Source organism: Nomascus leucogenys, chromosome 7b (genome assembly GCF_006542625.1).
Source record: "Nomascus leucogenys isolate Asia chromosome 7b, Asia_NLE_v1, whole genome shotgun sequence".
In the NCBI taxonomy this organism is placed as follows: domain Eukaryota; kingdom Metazoa; phylum Chordata; class Mammalia; order Primates; family Hylobatidae; genus Nomascus; species Nomascus leucogenys.
The window spans coordinates 46,851,942-46,876,315 of NC_044387.1; the positions used below are offsets into that span (position 1 = coordinate 46,851,942).

Below are 24,374 nucleotides of genomic sequence, written 5' to 3' on the forward strand. Positions count from 1 at the left end.
CATCAGTAAAATGCAAATCAAAACCATAACGAGATACCACTTCATACTCACTAGGATGGCTGTAATCCAAAAGATGGACAATAACAAGTGTTGGTGAGGATGTGAAGAAATTGAAACCCTCCCTCCTGGTAGGAATGTAAAATGGTGCAGCTGCTGTGGAAAAGAGTCTGGCAGTTCCTCAAAAATCTGGCAGTTCCTCAAAACCTAGTGTTACCACGTCACCCAGCATTTCCACATGTAGGTATATAACCAAAAGAAACAAAGAAATGACTACACAAAGACTTGTACATGCAAGTTCACAGCAGCATTAGTCATAATTGTCAACAGGTGGAAACAAACCACATGTCCATCAACTTATGAATGGATAAATGAAATAGAATATATCCACCCAGTGGAATATTATTTACAATAAAAAGACATTGGCCGGGCATGGTGGCTCATGCCTGTAATCCCAGCACTTTGGGAGGCCAAGGCAGGCGGATCACGAGGTCAGGAGTTCAAGACCAGCCTGAACAACACGGTGAAACCCCGTCTCTATTAAAACTACAAAAATTAGCTGGGCTTGGTGGCACGTGCTTGTAATCCCAGCTACTCGGGAGGCTGAGGCAGGAGAATTGCTTTAACCCATGAGGCAGAGGTTGCAGTGAGCTGAGAGCGTGCCACTGGATTACAGCCTGGGCGAGAGTGAGACTGTCTTGGGAGGTGGACGGGGGAAAAGACATACAATCCTGATACATCCTACAATATAGATGAGCCTTGCAAATATGATGCTAAGTGAAGAACCCAGTCACAAAGAACCATATCTTATATGATCCCATTTGTATGCAATGCTCAGAACAGCCAATTTGTAAAGACAAAAGGGAGACTGGTGGTTGCCAGAGGCTGGGAGGATCTCTCTGGGGCAATGAAAATGCTCTAAAATTAGATAGTGGTGATTGCTGCACAACCTTGCAAAACCTAACTGCAACCTACTAAAAGTCATTGCAGGCTGGGTGCGGTGGCTCATGCCTGTTCCTCCCAGCACTTTGGGAGGCTGAGGTGAAAGGATTGCTTGAGCCTAGGAATTTGAGACCAGTCTGGGCCACATAGTGATACCAAATCTTTACAAAAATTTTAAACATTAGCAAGGCATGGTGGCATGCACCTGTCATCCCAGCTACTCAAGAGGCTGAGGTAGGAGGATTGCTTGAGACTGGGAGGTCAAGGCTGCTGTGAACTATGATCATGCCACTGCATTCCAGTCTGGGCAACAGAACAAGACCCTGTCTCTAAAAAAATACAAATAAAATAAATAAAAGCCATCACATTGTACACTTTAAATGGGTGAATTGTATGGCATGCAAATTGTATCTCAATAAAGCTGTAGAAAAAAAAGTGTGCTTGGGAGCAGAATCAGGAAATCCCAGAAAGCAGGCCCCCATATGTACATATGCATCTTTACCACTGCACAAAAGCAACAGAAGTGGCAGCTCTGTGAAGCCAGAAAAGCTGTCTGAATCATGCCTCCTTATCCTGAAAAGTCAGGGAAATGAAATTTATAAATAAAGAGGATGAGACAAGTAGCAAAGTCAAATCCCCTCAAAGTCACTATTAGAAAAAAAGAGAATAAGGGACAGAATAACACCTCTCTGGACAATGAAAGTACACTAATGTGAAAGTTGCAGATCCCAGGATGAAATCACTTTTTGTCAGGCCCAAACAAATTAAAGCTGGGAAAGCACCAAGGAGAGCTCCTGCTTGCATGTCTGGAATAAAGACTCAAAGACTTTCTAAATAACCCCACAAGAAATCCCTTCTTTAGGACTGCAACAATTCAGATAAGATGCTCTTAAAATATAACACTTGCCCAGTAATGCATCTTCACCAATGAACTGATGCCAACTCTGGCTTTGAGTCTCTGAAACCAATGAATTGTTTCCAAGCTAGCTTACGTGAACTTCTCCTTTTGCCAATAAAAGCTTCCCCTCAGCCTCCTCTCTTTGGATGCATATTTGGCTTACCATAGATGTGCATCGCAGACAGTATAATCCTCTTTTCTAATTCCCAAATAAATTCAATGTATTTGGAGATATTTTTCTCTGATGTCTTTAGTCTGACACTAGAAAGACATGCTAAAAAAAAGATCCAAATTGTCACGTTCCATTTCAAAACAAGTGAAAAAGACATGGAAAAATATAGGACATCTCAGGAAGTGAGATAAGAAAGAACTTGAAAATTAAAAAATTGAGAAATGACAACTAAACTATAAGATTAAACACAAGAACGAATATACACAACAAATAATGCCTTTTGTTAAGAGATACAAAAGGTAAAAAAAGAGAAAATTTTAAAAATCAGAAAGAAAAAAGAGCCAAAAAAGATTCAAGAGAAAGTGACAAATACTGAAGAGGGGCAGGTAATGTGTCAGGTGCACGCCACACTGGCACTGTGATTCCAGTTCACCCAAGCAGTTTCTGCAGGACACAGTCACTCCCACAGCCCTGGGGTCCCCGTAACTGACCTCCCTGGGCAGTGAGAACCAGTGGTGGCCCCATGAGGCAAACCCACAGCCCTCCTGCTACCTGGACAGGCTGTCCAGAGCCTGGATGAAGTGATCTGTCCCTGAGCCATCCTTCTCGGGGCTCTCCATCAAAGACATGGTGGCAAAGACCACGTCACTGGCCAGGAACTTGTGCTTGAACCCAAAATGAATGCTGAAAGTCTGCACGCGCATGTCCTTCATCCTGTCATGGGAGCAAACACAGCTGTCACCCTCAAATTGTGGGCAAGCTCTCACTGCCAGACAGGCCAACAGATGTGCTAATGTCCCTCACAGGCCCAAGCCAATGCTTCCAGCACAGCCATGCTGCTCAGAGGATGAGGCAGGTCAGAACGTCCAGACATACCAGCCCTGCAGCCCAGAGTGGCCAAGTGCCTTCTTGTCAACAGCTGTTCGGCTGGCTTAGGGGGTGTGTGGGGTCCTCTCCTTAGCATGGTTCTCACACCTTAGCATGCCAGCTGTCTGGGGTGGGAGAAGCCAGGGGCCTCCAGGAGTGCCCATGGACTTGGTTGGGCAGAGATCACCTGAACCTGGCCCTGTAGCCCATTTGCTGTCTCCAGTGAAATAGACTGGGGTCGACCTCACAGATCCCACAGCAGCCCTAGGATTCAAGGATCCTAGGATCCTAAACCTCACAAGCTTGAAGAAGTCCTATTTTTAACCCAAAAAAGAACTCAAGACTTCAGGAATGGCCAGACGCGGATAACACTCATTTGTACATTCTTGAGTTGTTGTTTTTTTTGCATTATTTTAGGAGCACATTGTTGTTGTTTTTTTTGCATTATTTTAGGAGCACAGTTAAAGTAGAACCCTTCACTTTAATGAACCTGGATTTAATGAAGCTAAATCCAGAAAAATGTGTTTACCCAAATTTATTTGCAGACTCTTCAATCATTTCCCGCAAATTCTCCTTCAAGGAGATGTCCATGGCCTGGAACTTCTGCTTCACCTGCTTCAGGGGAAGACTGGAAAGAGCAAGCCCAAGCCACATGAGTGAGGTCACCACGCACCTACAGGGTGGAAGGAAACCCAAACCAAGGGCAAGCGAGGATGTCCCTGCACCAGCATTCGGAGGATATTCTGGGATCTAGGGCAAGGAGCTTATGGCAGAACAGGCTGCATTTTATAACTAAGTTGGTCACAACAAAGCAGAGGGGCTTTTCCCTTGGGGGTGGCCAGGGCTGGCGCTGCAGAGGCCCAGGCAGTCACTCACCCCATGTCTGCGAGGAACTCCTGGAGCCGCTTCTGTCCGTGCACAGACCACAGCTTGAACCTGGCTGCAGTATAGCTGGTGTTGCACAGGCTGTCATGGAGGGACCAGTGCTGGTAGAGCGCCAGGCGGAGGCTGGGCCTGCAGTCAAGGAGCATGCAAGCACCCACTGGCCGCCCTGAGCACACAGCCCCACTCTCGTAACTCCAGCAGGTTGGCCACTCTGATGGCGGGGCCCTTCCTCACCAGGCCTGCCTGCAAAACCAGGTATCCCAAGGGTGACCTGGAGCCCTTTGACCTTCTTAGCTTAAGCTGACCCATACAGAGAGCCTGTGAAGTGACAGGCATAGACCACCCTGTCTGACAGGCAGAGAATCTGGAGCACAGGGGTCTGCAGAGTCCAGGTGCTGTGGTCACATGGAGCAGTCATGGCCACACATGACATGGGAGGCTGGGCATCACCAGCTTGTCGTCCTGCACCTCCTGCTCCACCTAGCCCAGCCCTCCCTACAACACATTCCTCCGGAGAGCCCTCCACTGGGACCCCATCCACGAAGCGCCCCCATCCTCAGCCCTTTTTTCTTTTTTTTTTTTTTTTTTTTTTGAGGCAGAGTCTCGCTCTGTCGCCCAGGCTGGAGTGCAGTGGCGCGATCTCGGCTTGCTGCAAGCTCCACCTTCTGGGTTCACGCCATTCTCCTGCCTCAGCCTCCTGAGTAGCTGGGACTATAGGCGCCTGCCACCATGCCTGGCTAATTTTTTGTATTTTTCATAGAGATGAGGTTTCACTGTGTTAGCCAGGATGGTCTCGATCTCCTGACCTCGTGATCCACCCGCCGTGGCCTCCCAGAGTGCTGGGATTACAGGCGTGAGCCACCATGCCCGACTTCCTCAGCCCTTTTCTTAAACATATCCATCACTGCTCCTGGCACCGTGAGAGCAGCTGTGAGTATGGACTGTCCCCCACGGTGGATTTCCCCTCTACAGGACGAGAGCCTGGTCCTGCCTGCTTCCTCGGCATGCTCAGTTCCAACCACTGCCCCTCCCAACTCCTGGGGACTCCCAGGCCTTCAGACCACCATGCTCCCTGCCCACACTCCAGCAGCTTCCTCAAGCCCCGGCGTCCTCAGCTCCGACTCCTTCCCTCCTGTCTCAGTCACACACTCCCATGATCCCTGGGTAAGTGAGCCCACCCTGCCACGCACATGATGGGACCAGCTCCTGTGCACAACGGCTCCCTTCCCCAGGAGTTCAGCCAGCTCCGCCCCGCTCCCCAGGCTCTGATGGCCACCTGACTACTAACGTGTCCACACTCACTCTTCCTCCTTCCCAGCCATCACAGTGCAGAGACAGGGCAGCTCCATCCCTGACATCATGCTATCTGACTGCTCACAGCCACTGCTGCAGTCTGGGCCAAGCCACTATTGTGTGGCCTTGGAGAGCAGTGACCATCTCCTTGCCCCCAACCTACCTCTACTGGGCAGCCAAGGGACCTTTTAAAAACCCTGACTCAAACTCTGGTCACTCCACAGCCTCCCGCTGCCCTTGGCTCACAAGGCTTGCTCTTGCTTCCCGACATCTGACCCCAGCCAGTCTCCCAGCCCCTCCTGTGCTCAGTACAGCAGCTGCCACACTGAGTGTGGCTGAGACTGTGTGAGATGTGGTCTCCCCATGGTCTTTCCTGAGCACTCCACCGATGTCCCATGTGCTTCGCAAAGACACATCACCCTGTGTGATTACACGGCAGCTCCCTTCTTTCCTGACTGCATGAACCACCGCCCGCACCGCTACCATGTCCAGAGCCAGGCCCACAATAAGCACTTTACAGGGATGTGCTGGAGAAGGGTGATACTTCTAAACTCAGCTCTGGCATTTAGAAGCCAAAGCCACACAGATGAGCTGGGGTAGCACACTAAAGCCCCTTCCCCCAAAACTTCCTGCCCCAGCTGCTTTCCCTCCTGGGGATGTGGCCAGAACACCCAGAGGGTGACAAAGCAAACAAGGCCCGCTGAGCAGAACCCTGGAGGCGGGGGTGCTGCCTGTGCCCCTCAGGCTGGGCCACAAGGATACTCATACTCAAAGGAGATCCGTGTGCAGTCCACGGAGAGCGTGTTCTCCTCATCCTCGTTCCGGTGGTTGTGGCGGGAAACGTGGCGCTGCAGGACACCGACATCAGTCACGTATTTCATTCTGGAAAAAAAAGTAGCACAAGCCTCGGCTGGTTCCCTCCAGCTCTTACCAGGCAGGCTAAGCCTAGGCTCCATTCCCGCTCAAGGCCTTCCTCAGGGGCCTGCTCACCACAGGAGCTGTTCCCATGCAGAGACCAAGGACATGCAGCCTGCATAGAAACCAAGCACCCAGGAAAACATGATTGGATGGAGCTGGGGGGTGTGGTCTCTAGCCTTGCCCACCTCCTGTCCTCATGGGTCTCACACCTCCTGAGAATGGGCACCGCAGACGCCACAGTCCACATAGCCAAGATGACAGACTCCGTAAGTGACAGGGATCCACAGCAGAGTGGGTGAAATGTTCCCTATAAACTTTACAAAACTCATGAGGGCAGGGGGAGGGGAGAAATGAAAATGAACCCAGCTCGCAGCACATCAGCATCAGTCACTAGGTCGGCGTGCTCTCTGCTTCCTCATAGCTGCGTGGTGTCTATTGCCTCAGAAGCATGTAGACCCTGTCACAAGATTGTAGTTCCCCTAACTGCTCTGTAGATCACAACTTGAACCTTAGGAAATGCTGTTTTCCCTTTGAGATATTCCTTTGGGTCCTGTATACTGATGGAGCTACTGACTCAGTTGCTCCAAAGGACCCCACGAGGAGCTGACTAAACCAAGAGTGTAGTTTGTACACCCTGATGATTTCATCCCCCTTGCCCCACCAATCAACTACCCCAATTTTCCAGCCCCTCACCCTCCAGTCCCCTTAAAAGCCCCAGCCCAGGCCGGTTGCGGTGGCTCATGCCTGTAATCCCAGCACTTTGGGAGGCCGAGGTGGGCAGATCGCCTGAGGGCAGGAGTTTGAGACCAGCCTGACCAACATAGAGAAACCCTATCTCTACTACAAATACAAAATTAGCCGGGCGTGGTGGTGCATACTGGTAATCCCAGCTACTTGGGAGGGTGAGGCAGGAGAATCACTTCAATCTGGGAGGCGGAGGTTGCAATGAGCCGAGATAGTGCCATTGCACTGCAGCCTGGGCAACAAGAGCGAACTCCGTCTCAAAAACAAACAAACAAACAAAACCAAAAAAGCCCAGCCCAGAACTCCTCAAGGAGATGGATTTGAAGGTCTCCTCCCATCTTCTCACTCGGTTCCCTGCAATCATGAAACTCTTCCTCTGCTGCAAACTCTGCTGTCTCAGTGTAACAAGTCTGTTACTGCACAGCAGGCATACAAACCTGCTGGTCCTACAACACATTATGATGAGTCTAGCCTCGAGCCCCTTGTGGGCATTTGCCTGCGGCTTGGTGCGCCTTCGCTGTTCAGTGGGAAGGACCCAGAGACAAGCCGAAAGCCCAAGCGGCCACTGGGTTCCATTTAACTATGGGCTGCCGCCAGTGCCCTGCCTGTTGACAGGGCAATGTCAACCTTTGGTGCATAGACTGTTCGCAGCAAAGCAAGCTTCTGGTTTTGAAAGGCATCTTAGGTAAGTTTTTTCCATGCAACCAGCACCGCTTTCTCCTCTGATTTGCTGGCCTCTTTGGAAGTCCTGTGGCCTCTTCAAAGGTTTTGTGGCTCCCTCTGAAGTCTCGAGGCCTCTTCTGAGGTCTTGTCCACCCTCCCTAGTAATAGGAAGGGCCTCATTTGAGGGGACTTCCTCTACATTGGAAGGAGACCAAAGAGCACTGCTTGGGAGAAATCCTCTTGACTTCTGAAATTTGGAACTTGATTTCGGAGGGCCTTTTCTTTGTCTTTGTCTTGTTATGTATGTTTATGTTTATGAAAGGGATCCCTGAAGGAATTGCTAGCAAAAGCTTAGCAGGCCTAACTCAGGTTGACCATATTTCATCTTTTTCATCTTGCCCAGAGACCACCTGCTGAACTCCTGGTTGGAGGTAGTTCCTCCCAACTTTGAGTAGATCAAAGGTGCTGGGGGCTGACAGGGGCAAGTGTGAGCCTCACCACGTCAAATCTGGGCGCGGAGTGGAGTGATTAGTGTCTGCATTTTTGTTGTGTGTATATCGTCTCAGCTAGAATGAGAAATATTGATTTGGTTACTCCAAGCTGGGCACTGGGCTGCATCTTGTGAAACTGGGAAGACAAGAGACGTATATCTTCATCAGGTTAGTGCAGTGGGTAACTTACCCACTAAAAGAAGAAATTCCTGTGGAAAAACTGTGAGAAAGCTTCTGCCTGCTTTCTTTTTTTAAAACAGGGTCTCACTCTGTTGCCCAGGCTGGAGGACAGTGGCACAATCATAGCTCACTGCAGCTTTGACCTCCCAGGTTCAAGTAATCTTTCCACTTCAGCCTCCCAAGCAGCTGGGACCACAGGCATGCACCACCATGCCCAGCTTTTTTTTTTTTTTTATTTTTGTAGAGAGGGGTTCTATGTTACCTAGGTTGGATTCCTACAATCCTCCCACCCCCGACAAAGTGCTGGGATTACAGGCATGAGCCATCACCCCTGTCTCTTTTCTGTCTGCTTTGAATCTGGTGTTATTAAGCTACTGGTATTAAGACTCACTGTTTATGGTATTACTAATTCAGAGCTACTTGGAGATTTTGTTTTGCTTATACAGCTCAGCCAGCTGTAGCTAAAATGTAATCATTGAAAACTTGAAACTGCAGAAAAAAAGAAAGGGTAAGTTTTTAAAATCAAACTGCTATAGAAACTGCTTTATTCAAAATTTTAGTTCACAGCCTTCACTGAATTACCTATTGGGATAAACAAAGTTTATTTATGTGAATGGTTCCAATTTTGTCAAAAATAATTTGGATCCAGCCCTCTTTTATAAACTGGTGAGTTTGTACTGTTATCTCATGGCTAGAGTTCTGCAGTAAAAGCTGTATCTTTGTATGTGTGTGTATGTAGGTTAAAATAAATTTAGATGTATGTATGTGTTATGTGTTGTGTCTACATGGTACCAAATTGGCTTATAAATAAATGAGTGCTCATAAACAAAGTAAATAAGTTCAAATATTTTTCAACTTCATGTGACTTAAATGATCTTTAGTAAATAAGCTGGCTTTAAAATTATTGTTAAATAAAAATAGAAACGTCTTCAAAACTATCAGCATACATCTTTTTTCTGAGTTCATTGACTGAACGATTTTACATTTGTCTCTACTGGATATTTAGGGTGTCAGGACTTTGCATAGAAGGTTTTAAGACTATAAAACTAACCAAAACCAGAATGATCTTTGTATGATTTTTTGACAAATAAGATGAATATTGTTGGTTTAACGATACCAGCTGAATCTTCCGAGTTGTCAGCAAAAATACACATGCATTTAACTTTAAGGTTCTTAGGTGAACATCTGATGGTCACAGGCTATAAAAATGATTAAGAAGGCCAGGAGTGGCAACTCACATCTGTAATCCCAGCACTTTGGGAAGCTGAGGAGGGAGGATTGCTTGAGCCTAGGAGTTTGAGACCAGCCTGGGCAATGTAAGACCCCATCTCTACAAAAAAATTAGCCAGGCATGGTGACACACGCCTATAGTCCCAGCTACATGGGAGGCTAAGGTGGTAGGATTGCTTGATCCCAGGAGGTCAAAGCTGCAGTGAGTTACGTTCATGCCAATGCACTCCAGCCTGTGAGACAGAGCAAGACCCCATTTCAAAAAAAGAAAAAGGTTAACGATAAAATAATTTGAAATGACTAGTTCTGTCTAATATCTCAGTTTTCATAAGTAATCTAGGCAAACTTAAAAATGCATGAAATGTAAATTGTATGAATGCTTGTAGGCAAATGTTCCATGTAGCTTAAAATCCTAAAATTATTTTAGATGCTTGTTGGGTGTCTGGGTCATTTCCAGTTAAGAAAGGGTTATAATATGCCACAAGATTCTGAGGAGGCCACAAGACCTCCAAGGAGGCCAGCAAATCAGAAGAGAAAGGGGTGCCGGTTGCATGGAGAAAACTTTCCTAATGCCTTTCAAAACCAGAAACTGTCTTTGCTGCGAGCAGTTTATGCACCGAAGGTTGACACTGCTCCGTCAACAGGCAGGGCACCAGCAACAGCCCATATTTCAATGGAGCCCAGTGGCCACTTGGGCTTGTCTCTGGGTCCTGCCCACTGAACAGCAAAGGGGCACCTAGGCGCAGGCAAATACCCACAAGGGGCTTCAGGTAGGCTCTCCATAATTTTTTGTTTGTTTTGGTTTGGTTTTTTTTTGAGACGGAGTCTTGTTCTGTTGCCCAAACTGGAGTGCAGTGGCACGATCTCAGCTCACTGCAGCCTCCGCCTCCTGGGTTCAAGCGATTCCTCTGTCTCACCCTCCCGAGTAGCTGGGACTACAGTACAGGTGTATGCCATCATGCTCAGCTAATTTTTCTATTTTTAGTAGAGACGGTGTTTCGCCATATTGGCCAGGCAGGTCTCGAACTCCTGACCTCAGGTGATCCACTCACCTCTGCCTCCCAAAGTGCTGGGATTACAGGGGTGAGCCATCGCGCCTGGCCTCCAAAATATGTTATAGGACCAGGAGGCCCATATGTCCGCTGTGCAGTAACAGACCTGTTACATTGAGACAGCAGAGTTTGCAGCAGAGGAAGAGACTCATGATTGCAGGGCACCGAGTAAGGAGATGGGAGGAGACCCTCAAATCCATCTCCTTGAGGAGTTCTGGGCTGGGGCTTTTAGGGAGACTGTGGAGGGCTGGAAAATTGGGATAGTTGATTGGTGGGGCAAGGGGGATGAAATCATCAGGGTGTACAAACTGCACTCTTGGTTTAGTCAGCACCTCGTGGGGTCCTTCGGAGCAGCTAAGTCAGTAGCTCCATCAGTATGTAGGACCCAAAGAAATATCTCAAAGGGAAAACAGCGTTTTCTAAGGTTCAAGTTGTGATCTACAGAGCAGTTAGGGGAACTACAATCTTGTGACAGGGTCTACATGTTTCAGAGGCAATAAGACACCAAGCAGCTACGAGGAAGCAGTCAGAGAGCACGCCAACCTAGTGATTGATGCTGATGTGCTGCGAGCTGGGTTCATTTTCATTTCTCCCCTCCCCCTGCCCTCATTAATTTTGTAAAGTTTATAGGGACAGTTTCAGGTACAGATCCTGTACAGGAAGTGCCACTGAGCACAATGAGAGCAGGAAGACCCCACTCTAGGTTCCAAAGGGCCACCAACCAGGACAGTGACCGTGGGGGCCTCACCTGAGAGACTGCTACAGACCAGGAACAGCGCCTATCAGTGCATGCACCATGGTGTTTCTAGCCCCTACATTATCTGTGCACAAATTCCATGCTACTCTTAACACAGGAAGGGACTCAGGCCTAACAGGGCAGTGGGCTGTGCCAAGGTGACCTGTCCAGGAAGTAGCTCCAGGCCTGAAACTTGGGCTTCTCCTGCCTTGTGGGCCTTATTGCAGGACCCAGACAGGGGCAGGGCTGGGGAGGCAGGAAATAGTGGCATGAGGCCTATTCAAACTGCATGAGGAGACCAGCACCCAATTGGAGGCTGTGCCTAGGGCTGTGCCAGGTGACAGCTTGGGGACATCTACATGGGTCCTCTAGGAGAGGACCAGCATGTTGGGGTCTAGGTCCATGCTAATCCCTAAGAGATTCTGCCTGATGGCCACTAGAGAAGGATGGGCCACTTTGTGCATTAGCGGGGATGAAAGAAGCAGCCAACCCCCACTTCGCCCTGCAGCATCTGCATTCTGAGGCAGCCTTGCAGCTCACCGTCAGTCTATCAGATAGGGAGCCCACCACTGAGGGCAAAAGGGGTTCTGCTTCACACCAGACCCCTTAAAATCCTCTGGAGCCTTCCCCTTACCTTTGGGGTCAAACCCCTACTGCTTGGCACGATACTCAGGGTCCTCACTAGGGGCTCTCATCCCACCCCCAACCTGCTTCTGTGTTGTCTTCCCCCAACCCCCCACCTACTGCAAGGGCCACACCTCAGCACCTGCCTCTAAGCCTGGCCCTGCCAGTAGCACCCAGCACAGGCAGGGCACTGGGAGAGAACTGGGGAGGCTGGCTCTACCTGCCAGATGAAGAGGCCACACAAGGCCACAGTTACTCGGCTGGTACTCAGTTAGCCCTTCCTCAGTGACAAATGCATGGGCCCAAGGAGGAGGGCCAGCCTTCACTTCTCAACAGGACCCTACAGGGACCCTGCTAAAAACTTAGTGGCTATGGTCAGGCTGTGCACCTGGCCACAGCACAGGGCTGACCCTGCAAGGCAAGGGAGTGTGTCCTTACTGAGTGATCTTGTCTTGCACCCACTGGTCCGTTAGTCCAACGATGGCCCACCTGGAGGAAGAGAAGGCAGTGGAGCCAGCCTATAGCCCACCTGGGCTCAATGAGGCCTGGGGGATGGAGTGAGATGATGGAACAGGCCCAAGCTCAGCAGTCTGGGGAATGTCCTGCCAGTGGGGCCAGACCCTGGCTTGCCTCAGTCAGGTGGTCTCTCTCCTTGAGGTGGAGAGGTTAAAAGAGTAACTGGAGCCTCGCAATGCAGTGTCTGCCACTGTGGGAGCTTTAGGTACTCAAAGAAGGAAAACCTCCCAGGACAGCCATGGGAGCTATAACAGGAGCCAGCACTCTTGCCCACTCCCAGGCCACGCTCTGCTCTTGTCCTGCACTCCTGACCCCAACACTCGAAGTGGAGTTGATGCAATATCACGGCAGAGGCCTGTGCTGAGCTGTTCGTGACTGTGGTATCACTTCATCTCTCTGAGCCCCTCATGTCACATGCCTCCAGCACAGGGGGCCCTAGTTGTGTTCACATCTACTCATCCTGCAGCTTAAAGTAGCAGGATGTAGAGTAGCAGTGTTTAGGCCTCTGGTGAGCCTTCGAGGCTCCCATCTTCAGGCTCATCTTTTACCTGAGACCCAGGCAAGGCCTGGCTTCCCCAGCATGACAGCCCCCCCACGGCAAGAGTGACTGGGCCCCACTGTGCTCAGTCATGCCAGGTGCAGCCCGCACAGCGGACTCGGAGGAGGGATGATGGTTCTTCCTACATCAAATTTTGCCACCATGTGACAGGACTGCATGGATGCCTAGCAAGAGCTGCCTCCTTTTCTGCAGAAAGCATCTCACTCTGTCACCCAGGCTGGAGTACGATGGCACAATTGTAGCTCATTGCAGCCCTGAACTTCTGGGCTCAGGAAATCTTCCTACCTTAGCTTCCTGAGTAGCTTGGACTACAGGTACACACTACGACACTTGGCTAATTTTTGAGACAGAGTTTCATTCTTGTTGCCCAGGCTGGAGTGTAATGGTGCAGTCTCGGCTCACTACAACCTCTGCCTTCCAGATTCAAGCGATTCTCCCACCTCAGCCTCCTGAGTAGCTAGGATTACAGGCACCCACCACCACGCCCGGCTAATTTTTTTTTTTCTATTTTTGGTAGAGACAAGGTTTTACCATGTTGGCCAGGCGGGTCTCGAATTCCTGACCTTCCAAAGTGCTAGGATTTCAGGGGTGAGCCACCACACCCGGCCAGTTTTTTTTTTTTTGAGACAGGGTTTCACTTCATTGCCCAGGCTAGTCTCAAACTCCTGCACTCAAGTGATGCTCCTGTCTCGGCCTCCCAAAGTACTGGGATTAGGGAAGTAGGATTAAGGATGTGAGCCACTGCAAAGGCTGCCTCCTTCAAATCTCACACTCCTCCTGTCACTTGAATTTACTGAGTACAGGCTGAGCAGCAGGAGTGGGGAGGGTGAAGCTGTACCATATTCTCTTCTTCTGCATCTCCAACACTCCAAGTCCCATGTTTGCGTGAAGCTCCCAGAGCTTCATAGTTAGGAAAAAGACCAAAATCACACACATTCCCAGAAAGGGGCTGCATCTGACACTCCTGGTGGGGACAAGGGAAGCGCTCTCCCTGTGGGAGGACAGAGCTGCTTATGTGGCACTGACCAAGGCAACAAACACTCCCACACAGCTGCCGCAGGGGCTACGTACCACAGCATGTCATTCAGGTCCTTGGACAGCATCCAAGCCAGCTCAAACATCACCATGGCTGACTGTAAGGAAGCAGAGAAGTCTAAGGCTCGTGGGAGGGGCACGTGCTGGGGCTGGGCCATGCAGCCAGGCTGGACTTGAGCCAGAAGGGCCCTGGCAAACCCCTGCGGATGGAGGGTCTGCCTGGCCAGGGCATGTGGGTGGATTCCAGCCCAACGGGTGGGATGAGTACACTAAACAGAAGAGGAGGACTGAAAGTAACTCCTTTGCTAGCTAAAATCATTACTGTATGTATACTTTATCCTGTAGCAAGGGAAGAATTCACTTGGTAGGGGCAGCCCGGGTGCAGCACTGGCTGGGGCCTCTTTGCATCTCCCTGTGTTCCTGAGTGATGCCCAAGGCAGGCACTGAATCCCGAAGGCCAGGAGACCCCATCATTTGCCTGGCTCTGCATCCGCACACTCCTCCTGCTTGGCTGGCGTCCTCAAACACATTCCCAGGAAGGCCAGGTGAGGAACAGCCCTGGGTCCAATTATTTGAATATTAAAGAGGGAGGGGCCTCAGCACTTCTGGTGAGGAGGGTCTTTCCAACGGGGCTGTCCACATTGGAGCATTTAACTCCCATAAGCAGAGGATCTCTATTTGGTAAAAGACCTTGAGGAAGACTGGCGTCTGACCAGAAGACCCTAAGATCCCCTTTGCCATGAAATGCGGGCTTCCTCCAGGGAGAGAATTTCCAAGGGAACTGGCCCCATATATCTGGAGGGAGGTATCTTCTCTAAGTAAGCATCAACACCCTCCCCACCAACTGCTTAGAATTTTCCATTTGCAAGGACTGAGCAGAGGCAGCAAAAGGATGATCCTTCAAAGGACAATGGAACCTTGACAATAAAAGGGACACTGGAAACATGGTGCTTAGAGTTCAAGGTCCCAGTATTAAATTCTAAGACTAAATACAGGATGTTTTATTGAAACTTATTTTCTAGGGCTCCTTAAGGCCTTGAGCTCTGCTCAACACTATCGACACAGTAGGTTTTCTACACTAAATTCTGTTTTGTAAAAGACACACACTGATGGGCCGTTATAAGTCTATAGCGTTTTATCTTCTCGCACAGAGACTGGTACAAACTCATTCTGTATTTTTGATGATGAACAAAAATAAACGCTGCTCTTCTTTGATCACCTATTGGGTGCAAACGATCATCTTAACAATTACCTCTGAAATGAGGATTATTCTCTTTACAGAGGAGGAGGTGTTTAAGGCTTAGAGAGCTTGCAACACCTGCCCAAGGTCACACAGGGGGAAGACATGGAGCTCAGATTCAAACCAGGCTTTTGTGGCTCTAAAATCTACGTTTCTTCTTCACATTTGAGGACACTGACCCCTGGAGTCAGAACTTTATAGTGAGTTCCACCTATTCATACTTACCGATGTCCCATGATATTCATACTGCTCGTAGTCAAAGAGGATGTCTCTTCTGTAATGACATAAAATGCAGGTCTTCAGCAGGAAGTAGCAGTACAGGAAGCCAAATATTTTGGAAAAATGCTAAACTTGACAGTATTCAATGAAATGCAAATTAAATCATGGTACTATTTGTTTTCACATATTGACTCTTGGTTGTTTTTTTTGTTGAGACAGGTTCTTGCTCTGTCTCCCAGGCTGAAGTGCAGTGGTGTGATCACAGCTCACTGCAGCCTTGACATCCTGGGCTCAAGTGATCCTCCTAACTCAGCCTCCTAAGTAGATGGGGCTACAGGCATGTGCCACTACACCCAGCTAATTTAAAAAAAAAATTTTAATAGAGACAAAGTCTCACTATGTTGTCCAGGTTGGTCTCAAACTCCTGGGCTCAAGCAATCCTTCCACCTTGGCTTCCCAAAGTATTGGGATTATAGGCATGAGCCATAACACCTGGCCACTTATTGACTCTAGCAGAATGTATATGTATAACAGGAAATTAACACAAACTGCCAGTGGCAATGTATGATGTAAAGAGGTATAGTTCAGAATTCCAATTCAGAGAAATTGTCCCATAATTACAATTCAAAGGAAAAAGCAAGACAAAACTTGCTGTGTGCACAAAGTAAGTCACTGAAGCCTTATTTATAATGGCAAAATATTGGAAGTAACCTACATTTCAAAAAGAAGGGAAATTGCCAATTAAGTACTAGGCTGTTTAGAAAGCCTGTTCAGAACTATTTTAAATGGTTATATTAAGTAGAAAGATGGAAAATCAGATGTATATCATGTAAAATATGCACAAGTATGTATAACCCAGGAATAGAAATCCAAACCCAGAATCTCTTTGAATTAGGCAGTGTGATTATGGGTTATTTTCACTTTTCTTTCCTTATGCTTCCTGAAATGGTTTTATATTATCCTTTCCTGGTTTGTTTTTAGAGATAAGGTCTCACTCTGTCACCCAGGCTGGAGTGCAATGCACAATCATAGTTCACTGCAGCCTTGAACTCTCCTGGATTCTCCTGCCTGGGCCTCCCAAAGTGTTGGGAATACAGGCATGAGCCACCACACCTGTCTTACGTTGTCCTTATCCGAGGGGGCAGCCTTCCTCCTGTGGCAGTGGCAGGAGTGCATGCCCTCAGCTGAAACGGGGAACATCAGCTGGATGGCCTGGGAGACCTTCCATGACAGATCCAGCAAGGGCTTCCCCTGGGAACCACCTCAAGGGCACTGCTGCATGCTCACTTCAAGCTAGAATAACCTTTCCAATATTTTCATTTTAGCGTACTTCTTATAAATAATTTGTAAATCAAAGTATCTACACTGGAAAAACTTGATAAAAATAAAGAGCCGGGGCCATGGTCTCTAATGGATGGCATGTACCTGGGAGACCTTGGGGCTGTCCTGTCACTCATGGGACCGGGGAACAACCTGGAGCTCTTCTCCAATGCAGCGGCCACAGGTTCACTCCCAGAGCCACTGGCCCAAAGGTTCTAAACTCAATGAATTATCCTGAGACAGAAAGTCAGAGGTATGGATGGCACTACAGACCCCGAGGCAAGTGGGCTCCTGGTGCTGGGAGCAGCTGGAAGCACAGACTCACCTCCGGGCCTCCCACTCTTGCCGCTGCCTCCTCCGCATGGTTCGCTCCACTATCTCCTGATATAGGGACAAAGAGAACAAAAGGTGGAGCAAATGCACCAGGAATTTATCCCCACAGCCCAAGAAGGTTCCAATTTGGCAGAAGTCAGTAGGCCCAGACGCCTGAGAGAGAACACGGTCACACCAGTGCCCCAAGCACACCCTGTTCCTACGGAAGAGAAGCATGGAGGCAAGGGATGGCTGTGACCCCTTCTGGCTCCCAGCTCTCCACACACCATGGGCAGAAAGAGTAGGGGCTTCCCAAGCACCTGCTCCAGGTAAAACTGTGTTCATCCACCCTAGCTGCTGTCACCCACAGCACTATGGGATCCAAGGTAAGCTCACACCCACTTTGTACCAGCTTCCACATCAGGATGGATGAGAACTAAATTTCTTATATTCAATCATGCGTTAGGAACTATTCTAATGTTACAGGCACAACCTCATTTAATCTTCACAACAAAGGCATGGAATAATGTGGTAGGTTTAGAAATCCATGGTCCCGAGACTCCTGCTTCTGGGAAAATGGAGTAAATATGTTTTTCCCCATACATTCATTAAATATACCGAAAACCCTTCGACATCATAGATCAAACAAACAAAGTAAGGCTGGGCACAGTGGCTCACGCCTGTAATCCCAGCACTTTGGGAGACAGAGGCAGGCAGATCACATGAGGTCAGGAGTTAAAGACCAGCTGGCCAACATGGTAAAACCCCGTGTCTACTTAAAATACAAAAATTAGCCGGGCGTGGTGGCACATGCCTGTAATCCCAGCTACTTGGGAGGCTGAGGAGGAGAACTGCCTGAACCCAGGAGGTGGAGGTAGCAGTGAGCCGAGATTGTGCCACTGCACTCCAGCCTGGGTAACAGAGCAAGACTCTGCCTCAGAAACATACAAACAACAACAACAACAACAAAACAAAGTAAGACTCTGAAAGGTAGAGGTGAAGGCAGAGCAGTTAGGGACTCTGGGACATGAGGAACAACACAGTGTTCCTTGAGTTTTCCTTCTGGCTCATATATGCCAGACTTGGAGCTGAAAAGCCAGCAACCTAGAAATACCAACAGGTGGAGACAAAAAAACAAAACAAAACAAAAAAAACCCCACAAAACCTGCTCTGTCTAGTCAAAGGACTAGGAAGGAGCAGCCCCCCAAGACAGAAAGCTTTTAGGCAATAGCCCATCTACTCTAGCCAACACCATCAAGAACATCCATATCCACCCCAGCAAAGGCCCAGTGGGAGCCTAGGCTCCCATCCTTGCGAAGCTGTAGCAAGGCACCCCAAGCCCTCTGTCTGGTGGTATCAGAGAAGCCAAGGAGGGAACTGAGACTGCAACCCCTGCTGGTTGGTGACAAGTCCATACCCCACCTCTGGGTGGGAGAACCAATGGTGGGAGAACCCAGACTTCCACCCCCACCTTCCAGTAATGAGAAATTCCTCCCCTCCCTGCTAGGAGGGTATCAGAGGCAGCAAAGTGGGAAGCCTGGACCTTCACTGCCCCAGGTGATAGACATCAGGTGGGGAACCTGATCTTTTACCTCTACCTGGCATCACTCACTCTCTTTGCCAGAGCCATGTCAGAGAAAGCCAACTAAAACAGAAGACTTAAAGAAGACACGAAATCTCATCACATAATACAAAAATCTCCTGGTTTCACTTGAAAATCACTCATCATACCAAGAACTATGATGATCTCAAAATGAATGAAAAAAGACAACCCACCGATGCCAACATCAAGATGACAGAGTTGTTAGAATTATCTGCCCAAGATTTTAAAGCAGCCATAATAAAAATGCTTCAACGAGCAATGACAAACGATTGAAACAAATGAAAGCCAGGAAGCCTTAGCAAAGAAATAAGAGATCTAAAGAAGAGACAAGTGTTCTAAACAAAGTTTAAGAAAGAAAGAAAAAAATATATATATATATATGAAGAAAAAAGTTTAGAACTGAAAAATACAACTGGAATATTAACTCAGCAAATAGGCTCGAGAACAGAATGAAGGGGACAGAGGGAAGAATTAGTGAACTGGCAGAAAGACAGAAATTACCCAATCCGAACAACAGAGAAAAAATAGACCAAAAAAACTAGAACCTCTGGGACTTGTGGGGCTACAAGAAAAGAGCTAACATTCACGTCATCAGTGCCCTGAAGGAGGAGAAAGAGGGTGCACTCAAAATACACTTGAAGAAATAATGGCTGAAAATTTGGCAAAAGCTGCTGGCTGGGTGTGGTGGTTCACACCTGTAATCCCAATACTTTGGGAGGCCGAGGCAGGCAGATTGCTTGAGGCCAGGAGTTTGAGACCAGCCTGGCCAACATGGAAAAACCTCATCTCTACTAAAAATACAAAAAAAGTAGCCAGGCATGGTGGCACATGCCTATAATCCCAACTACTCAGGAGGCTGAGGCAGAATTGCTTGAACCCAGGAGGCAGAGGTTGCAGGTCCTCCAGCCTGGGTGACAGAGTGAGACTCTGCCTCGAAGAAAAAAAAAAAAAAAGACATAAACTTGCAGATTCAAGAAGCTGGGTAATGGGAGGTGGAGGTTACAGTGAGCTGAGATCGTGCCACTGCATTCCAGCCTGGGCGACAGAGCAAGACTCTGTCTCAAAAAAATAAGAGAAACAAATAGGGTAGACACAAATCCACACCAAGACACATCCTAACATCCTAATTAAACTTCTGAACACTCAAACAAAACCAAAATATCTCAAAAACAGCCAAAGAAAAATGAGACTTTCATGATAGGGAAAAAGCCTGAATGACAGACAATTTCTCATGAGAAATCATGGCAGCCAGAGTAAGTGGCACAGTATTTTCCAAATGCTGGAAGAAAATAAGTATTAACCCAGAATTCTACATCCAGTAAAAGTATCTTTTAGGAACAACAACAACAAAAAAATCAATAAATTCTCAAAGATGGAAAACTAAGGGAATTTATCTCCAGCAGCTCTCCCCTAAAGGAGCGGTTAAAGGAGACTCTTAAATAGAAAGGAAATGGAAAAGAAACCTTATAATACTGGAAAGGAAGAAAAAAATACAATAAGCAAAAATGAGGTAAATACAATAGGCTTTCCTTACTTATCCTCTTGAGTTTGTAATTATGCTTAATTACTGAAGCAAAAATTATAACACTGTATATGTGGAGGAAATATTTAAGAAAATTATATTATAAATGGGGCAGAGTAAAAGACATTAAGAGAAGACAAGGCCAGGCACAGTGGCTTATGCTTGTAATTCCAGCACTTTGGGAGGCTGAGGCAGGTGGATCACCTGAGGTCAGGAGTTTGAGACGAACCTGGCCAACATAGTGAAATCCACCTCTACTAAAAATACAAAAATTAGCCGGGCATGGTGGCGCACACCTGGGGTCCCAGCTACTCGGGAGGCTGAAGCAGGAGTACTGCTTGAGCCAGAGAGGTGGAGGTTGTAGTAAGCTGAGATTGTGCCACTGCACACCAGCCTAGGTGACAAAGTGAGACTCCACCTCAAAAAAAAAAAAGAAGGTAAGGTTTCTACATGTGACTCAACTGGTAAAATGATGATACCAGTAGACTGTGATAAGTTATGGATATGTAATGTAATCACCTGAAACAACCACTAAAAAATCTATACAAGGAGATAGACTCACAAACACTAGAGGAAAGAAAAAGAAAGAAAACAGGCTGGATGCAGTGGCTCACGCCTGTAATCCCAGCACTTTGGGAGGCTGAGGTGGGCGGATCACCTGAGGTCAGGAGTTTGAGGCCAGCCTGCCCAACAAGGTGAAACCCCATCTCTACTAAAAATACAAAAAATTAGCTGGGTGTGGTGGCACGTGCCTGTAGTCCCAGCTACTCGGGAGGCTGAGGCAGGAGAATCGCTTGAACCTGGGAGGCAGAGGTTGCAGTGAGCCAAGATCACGCCACTGCACTCCAGCCTGGGCAACAAGAGCGAAACTCCATCTCAAAAAAAATAATAAATAAAAAAGAAAAAGAAAATAGAATAAAAAAAAACAGAGACCAGGAAACAGAAAATGTCAGACTTAAGCCCTAACATGTCAATAACTAAAATAAATGTAAGTGAGCTAAGTTTATCAATTAAGAGACAGAGAATGGCTTTAAAAAACATGATTTAAAAATATGACCCAACTGTATGCTGTTTTAAAAAATTCACTGCAAATGTAACAATATAGGCAGAATGAAACTAAAGAATGTGAAAAGATATATCATGTAAACATTAAGCAAAGGAAAGCAGGAGTGGCAATATTAATATCAGATAAATCACACTTCAGAGCAAAGCAAATTACCAGAGACAGAGTGGGACACTAAGTGAATGAAAGGGTCAATCCACCAAAAGGACACCACAATCCTAAATGTGTGTGCACAAGAAAGCTATAAATACGTGAAGTAAAAAGTGATAGAACTGAAAGGAGAAACAAACAAATCTATAATCAGAGTTGGGGTCTTCAATGTCCCTTTCTGAAAAGTTGAAAGTATTACTAGCCAGAAAAGCAGCAAGCCAACAGAACTCAACACCACCACCAACTCTCAGTATGTAAGTGACATTTCTAAAACACTCTACCCAACAACAGCAGACTATGCATTTTTTTGACTGACTGCAAATGATATTGTATTTTAAATTTTGGTGTCCATGTATTTATGGCTAGTACGTAGAAATAATAAAAATTGTTTGTTTTTATATAGGTATAAATCTAACAAAAACAGAAAATGTATACACTGAAAAGTGCACAATGCTGATGGACGAAAATAGGAATGAGCCATTGATACAAGCAAACATGGATGAATCTCCAAGAATTATGCAGAGCGAAAAAAAGCCAATCCCAAAAGGCTACATACTGTATAATTCCATTTCCATTTCCATAATATTGTTGAAGTGAAATTACAGAAATGGAGCTCTCTAGTGGTTACCAGGCAGTAGACAAGCGGGTGTGGCTATAAAAGGGCAACACAGGGATCCTTACAGTGGAAATGTTCTGTATCTTTTTTTTTTTTTTTTTTTTTTTAAGCAATACCCATGGGTTATTTTGGCGGTTTCTGAATACATATATGGAATAGACATATTCAGTTTCTGGCAGAACTTTCACAGTGATTTCTAACCTTTAGAGTGCCAACTGAAAAATCACATGATTTATACATTTAGAAAGGAGACTTTCTTTTCTTCAGAAATAGTCTCACACTGTTGCCCAGGTTGGAATGCAGTCGTGCGCTCACAGCTCACTGCAGCTTCGACTTACTGGGCTCGGGTGATTCTTCCACCTCAGCCCCCTGAGTAGCTGGGACCATAGGTGTGCACCACGATACCTGGCTAATTTTTGTAGTTTTTGTAGAGACAGGGTTTTGCCATTTTGCCCAGGCTGGTCTCCAACTCCTGGGCTCAAGCAATCCGCTGCCTCAGCCTCCCATCCTGACTGTGATACTATACTACAGGATTTTACCATTGGGGGAAGCTGGGCAAAGTATATAAGTGATCTCTCTATATTACTTCTTACAACTACATGTGAATCTATAATTATCTCAAAAGAAAAACTTTAATTAAAAAAAAGCCATGGTCCTGGTGAGGAAACTTTTTGCGGGTAATGGAATTGTTCTCTATCATGGTGGGATGGTGGTTGCACCTTTATACGTTTGTTAAATCTCATTGAATTGTACCACCTAGTGAATTGTGTAGACATTATGCCTCAATAAAGTAACAAAATTCCCACAGCCTGAGACTTCTTTGACCCTGCCACAATGCATGGTGGGGTCCTGTCCCCTCCCTTGTGGCTACAGGATGCTGAGGTACTCCAAGGCTGGTCGGGAGAGCCATGCAGTGGCTGCCTGGGTGACTGGAATATTCATGCTGGAAGCCTGAGCAGTCATGTTGTAAGGAAGTCACATGCAATGGAGAGACCCTGCAGGTGCTTGGCTCAGTAGTCCTGGTTTGGAGCCGTCCCAGCAGGTGTCTGAGCCATGCTTCCAGTTCTTAACCATTGAGTCCCCACCTGAGGGCCCAGATATCACAGAGCAAAAAGATGTCATCCTCGCTGGGCTCTGCCCAAATTCCTAACTTACAAAATCCATGAGCATAAGGAAAAGGTTGTTTTAAGGTGCTAGGTTCTGGAGTAATTTGTTAAACATCAGTAGGAGCCAAAACAATTAAGTCTAGTTATTCTCCTTATTTTACAACGGCACACAGAGGTTAAGTCATTTGCCTACAGTCACAAAGCTGTTATAGCAGATACAAAATTTGAAACCCGTGACCTGAGCCACGATATTATAGCACCTATAGATTAAGTATAATTATGGTTATTTTTATAGCGGAATCTCATCTTTGCTGGGGTCCAGCTCTAACATCCAACCTTTAAAAGACAAGCAAAAATGATTCTTGACCCCATGTCTCACCTTTTCTTTATAGCAGAACTTTTTTTTTTTTTTGAGACGGAGTCTTGCTCTGTTGCCCAGGCTGGAGTGCAGTGGTGGATCTCAGCTCACTGCAAGCTCTGCTTCCAGGATTCACGCCATCCTCCTGCCTCAGCCTCCTGAGTAGCTGGGACTACAAGTGCCTGTCACCATGCCCGGGGAATTTTTTGTATTTTTAGTAGAGATGGGGTTTCACCGTGTTAGCAGGATGGTCTCAATCTCTTGACCTCATGATTCACCCGCCTCAGCCTTCCAAAGTGCTGGGATTACAGGCGTGAGCCACCACACCCAGCCTATAGCAGAACTCCTTAAAATAATTATTTATAACCTATTGTCTCTAAACCTCTTTGAATGTGCACCCCTATTAATAAAAATATTTCATTCTTTTTAAGAGATGAGGTCTTGCTCTGTTGCCCAGGCTGGAGTGCAGTGATGTGATCATGGATCACTGCAGCCTCAACCAACCTCCTGGTCTCAAGGCATCCTCCCACTCTAGCCTCCCAAGTAGCTGGGCCTATGGGACCGTGCCACCATGCCTGGCTAATTTTTATTTTTTTGTAGAGACAGTGTCTTGCTATGTTGTCCAGTCTGGTAAAAATATTTTCTTTTTTTTTTTTTTTTTTGAGACTGAGTATTGCTCTGTCGCCCAGGCTGGAGTGCAGTGGCGTGATCTTGGCTCACTGCAACCTCCGCCTCCCAAGTTCAAGCAATTCTCCTGCCTCAGCCTCTCGAATAGCTGAGATTACTGGCATCTGCCATTGCTCCTGGCTAATTTTTGTATTTAGTAGAGACAGGGTTTCTCCATGTTGGTCAGGCTGGTCTCAAACTCCTGACCTCAGGTGATCTGCCCACCTCGGCCTCCCAAAGTGCTGGGATTACAGGCTTGGGCCACCAACACCAGGCTGGTAAAAATATTTCTAAGAATATACCTCTAAAAAGCGGCTGGGCGCGGTGGCTCACACCTGTAATCCCAGCACTTTGGGAGGCCGAGGCGGGAGGATCACGAGGTCAGGAGATCAAGACC

General features: G+C 47.2%; 1 protein-coding gene across 4 annotated transcripts in view; it reads right to left on the reverse strand.

Annotated features, from left to right (window-relative positions):
- CDC45 (cell division cycle 45) overlaps positions 1-24,374 on the reverse strand; it is a 41,099-nt gene that overhangs the window by 9,351 nt on the left and 7,374 nt on the right. For 3 of the 4 annotated variants that reach the window (XM_003280355.3, XM_030815861.1, XM_030815862.1), the window contains 8 exons: positions 16,907-16,962; positions 15,268-15,316; positions 13,839-13,900; positions 12,131-12,181; positions 5,817-5,936; positions 3,753-3,884; positions 3,406-3,504; positions 2,562-2,723 (listed from right to left, as the gene is read on the reverse strand). In XM_003280355.3, coding sequence (XP_003280403.1) covers positions 2,562-2,723; positions 3,406-3,504; positions 3,753-3,884; positions 5,817-5,936; positions 12,131-12,181; positions 13,839-13,900; positions 15,268-15,316; positions 16,907-16,962 — 731 coding nt within the window. Of the gene's footprint in view, positions 1-2,561; positions 2,724-3,405; positions 3,505-3,752; positions 3,885-5,816; positions 5,937-12,130; positions 12,182-13,838; positions 13,901-15,267; positions 15,317-16,686; positions 16,783-16,906; positions 16,963-24,374 lie in introns of all 4 variants that reach the window. The other variant, XM_030815860.1, reaches the window with a different exon arrangement.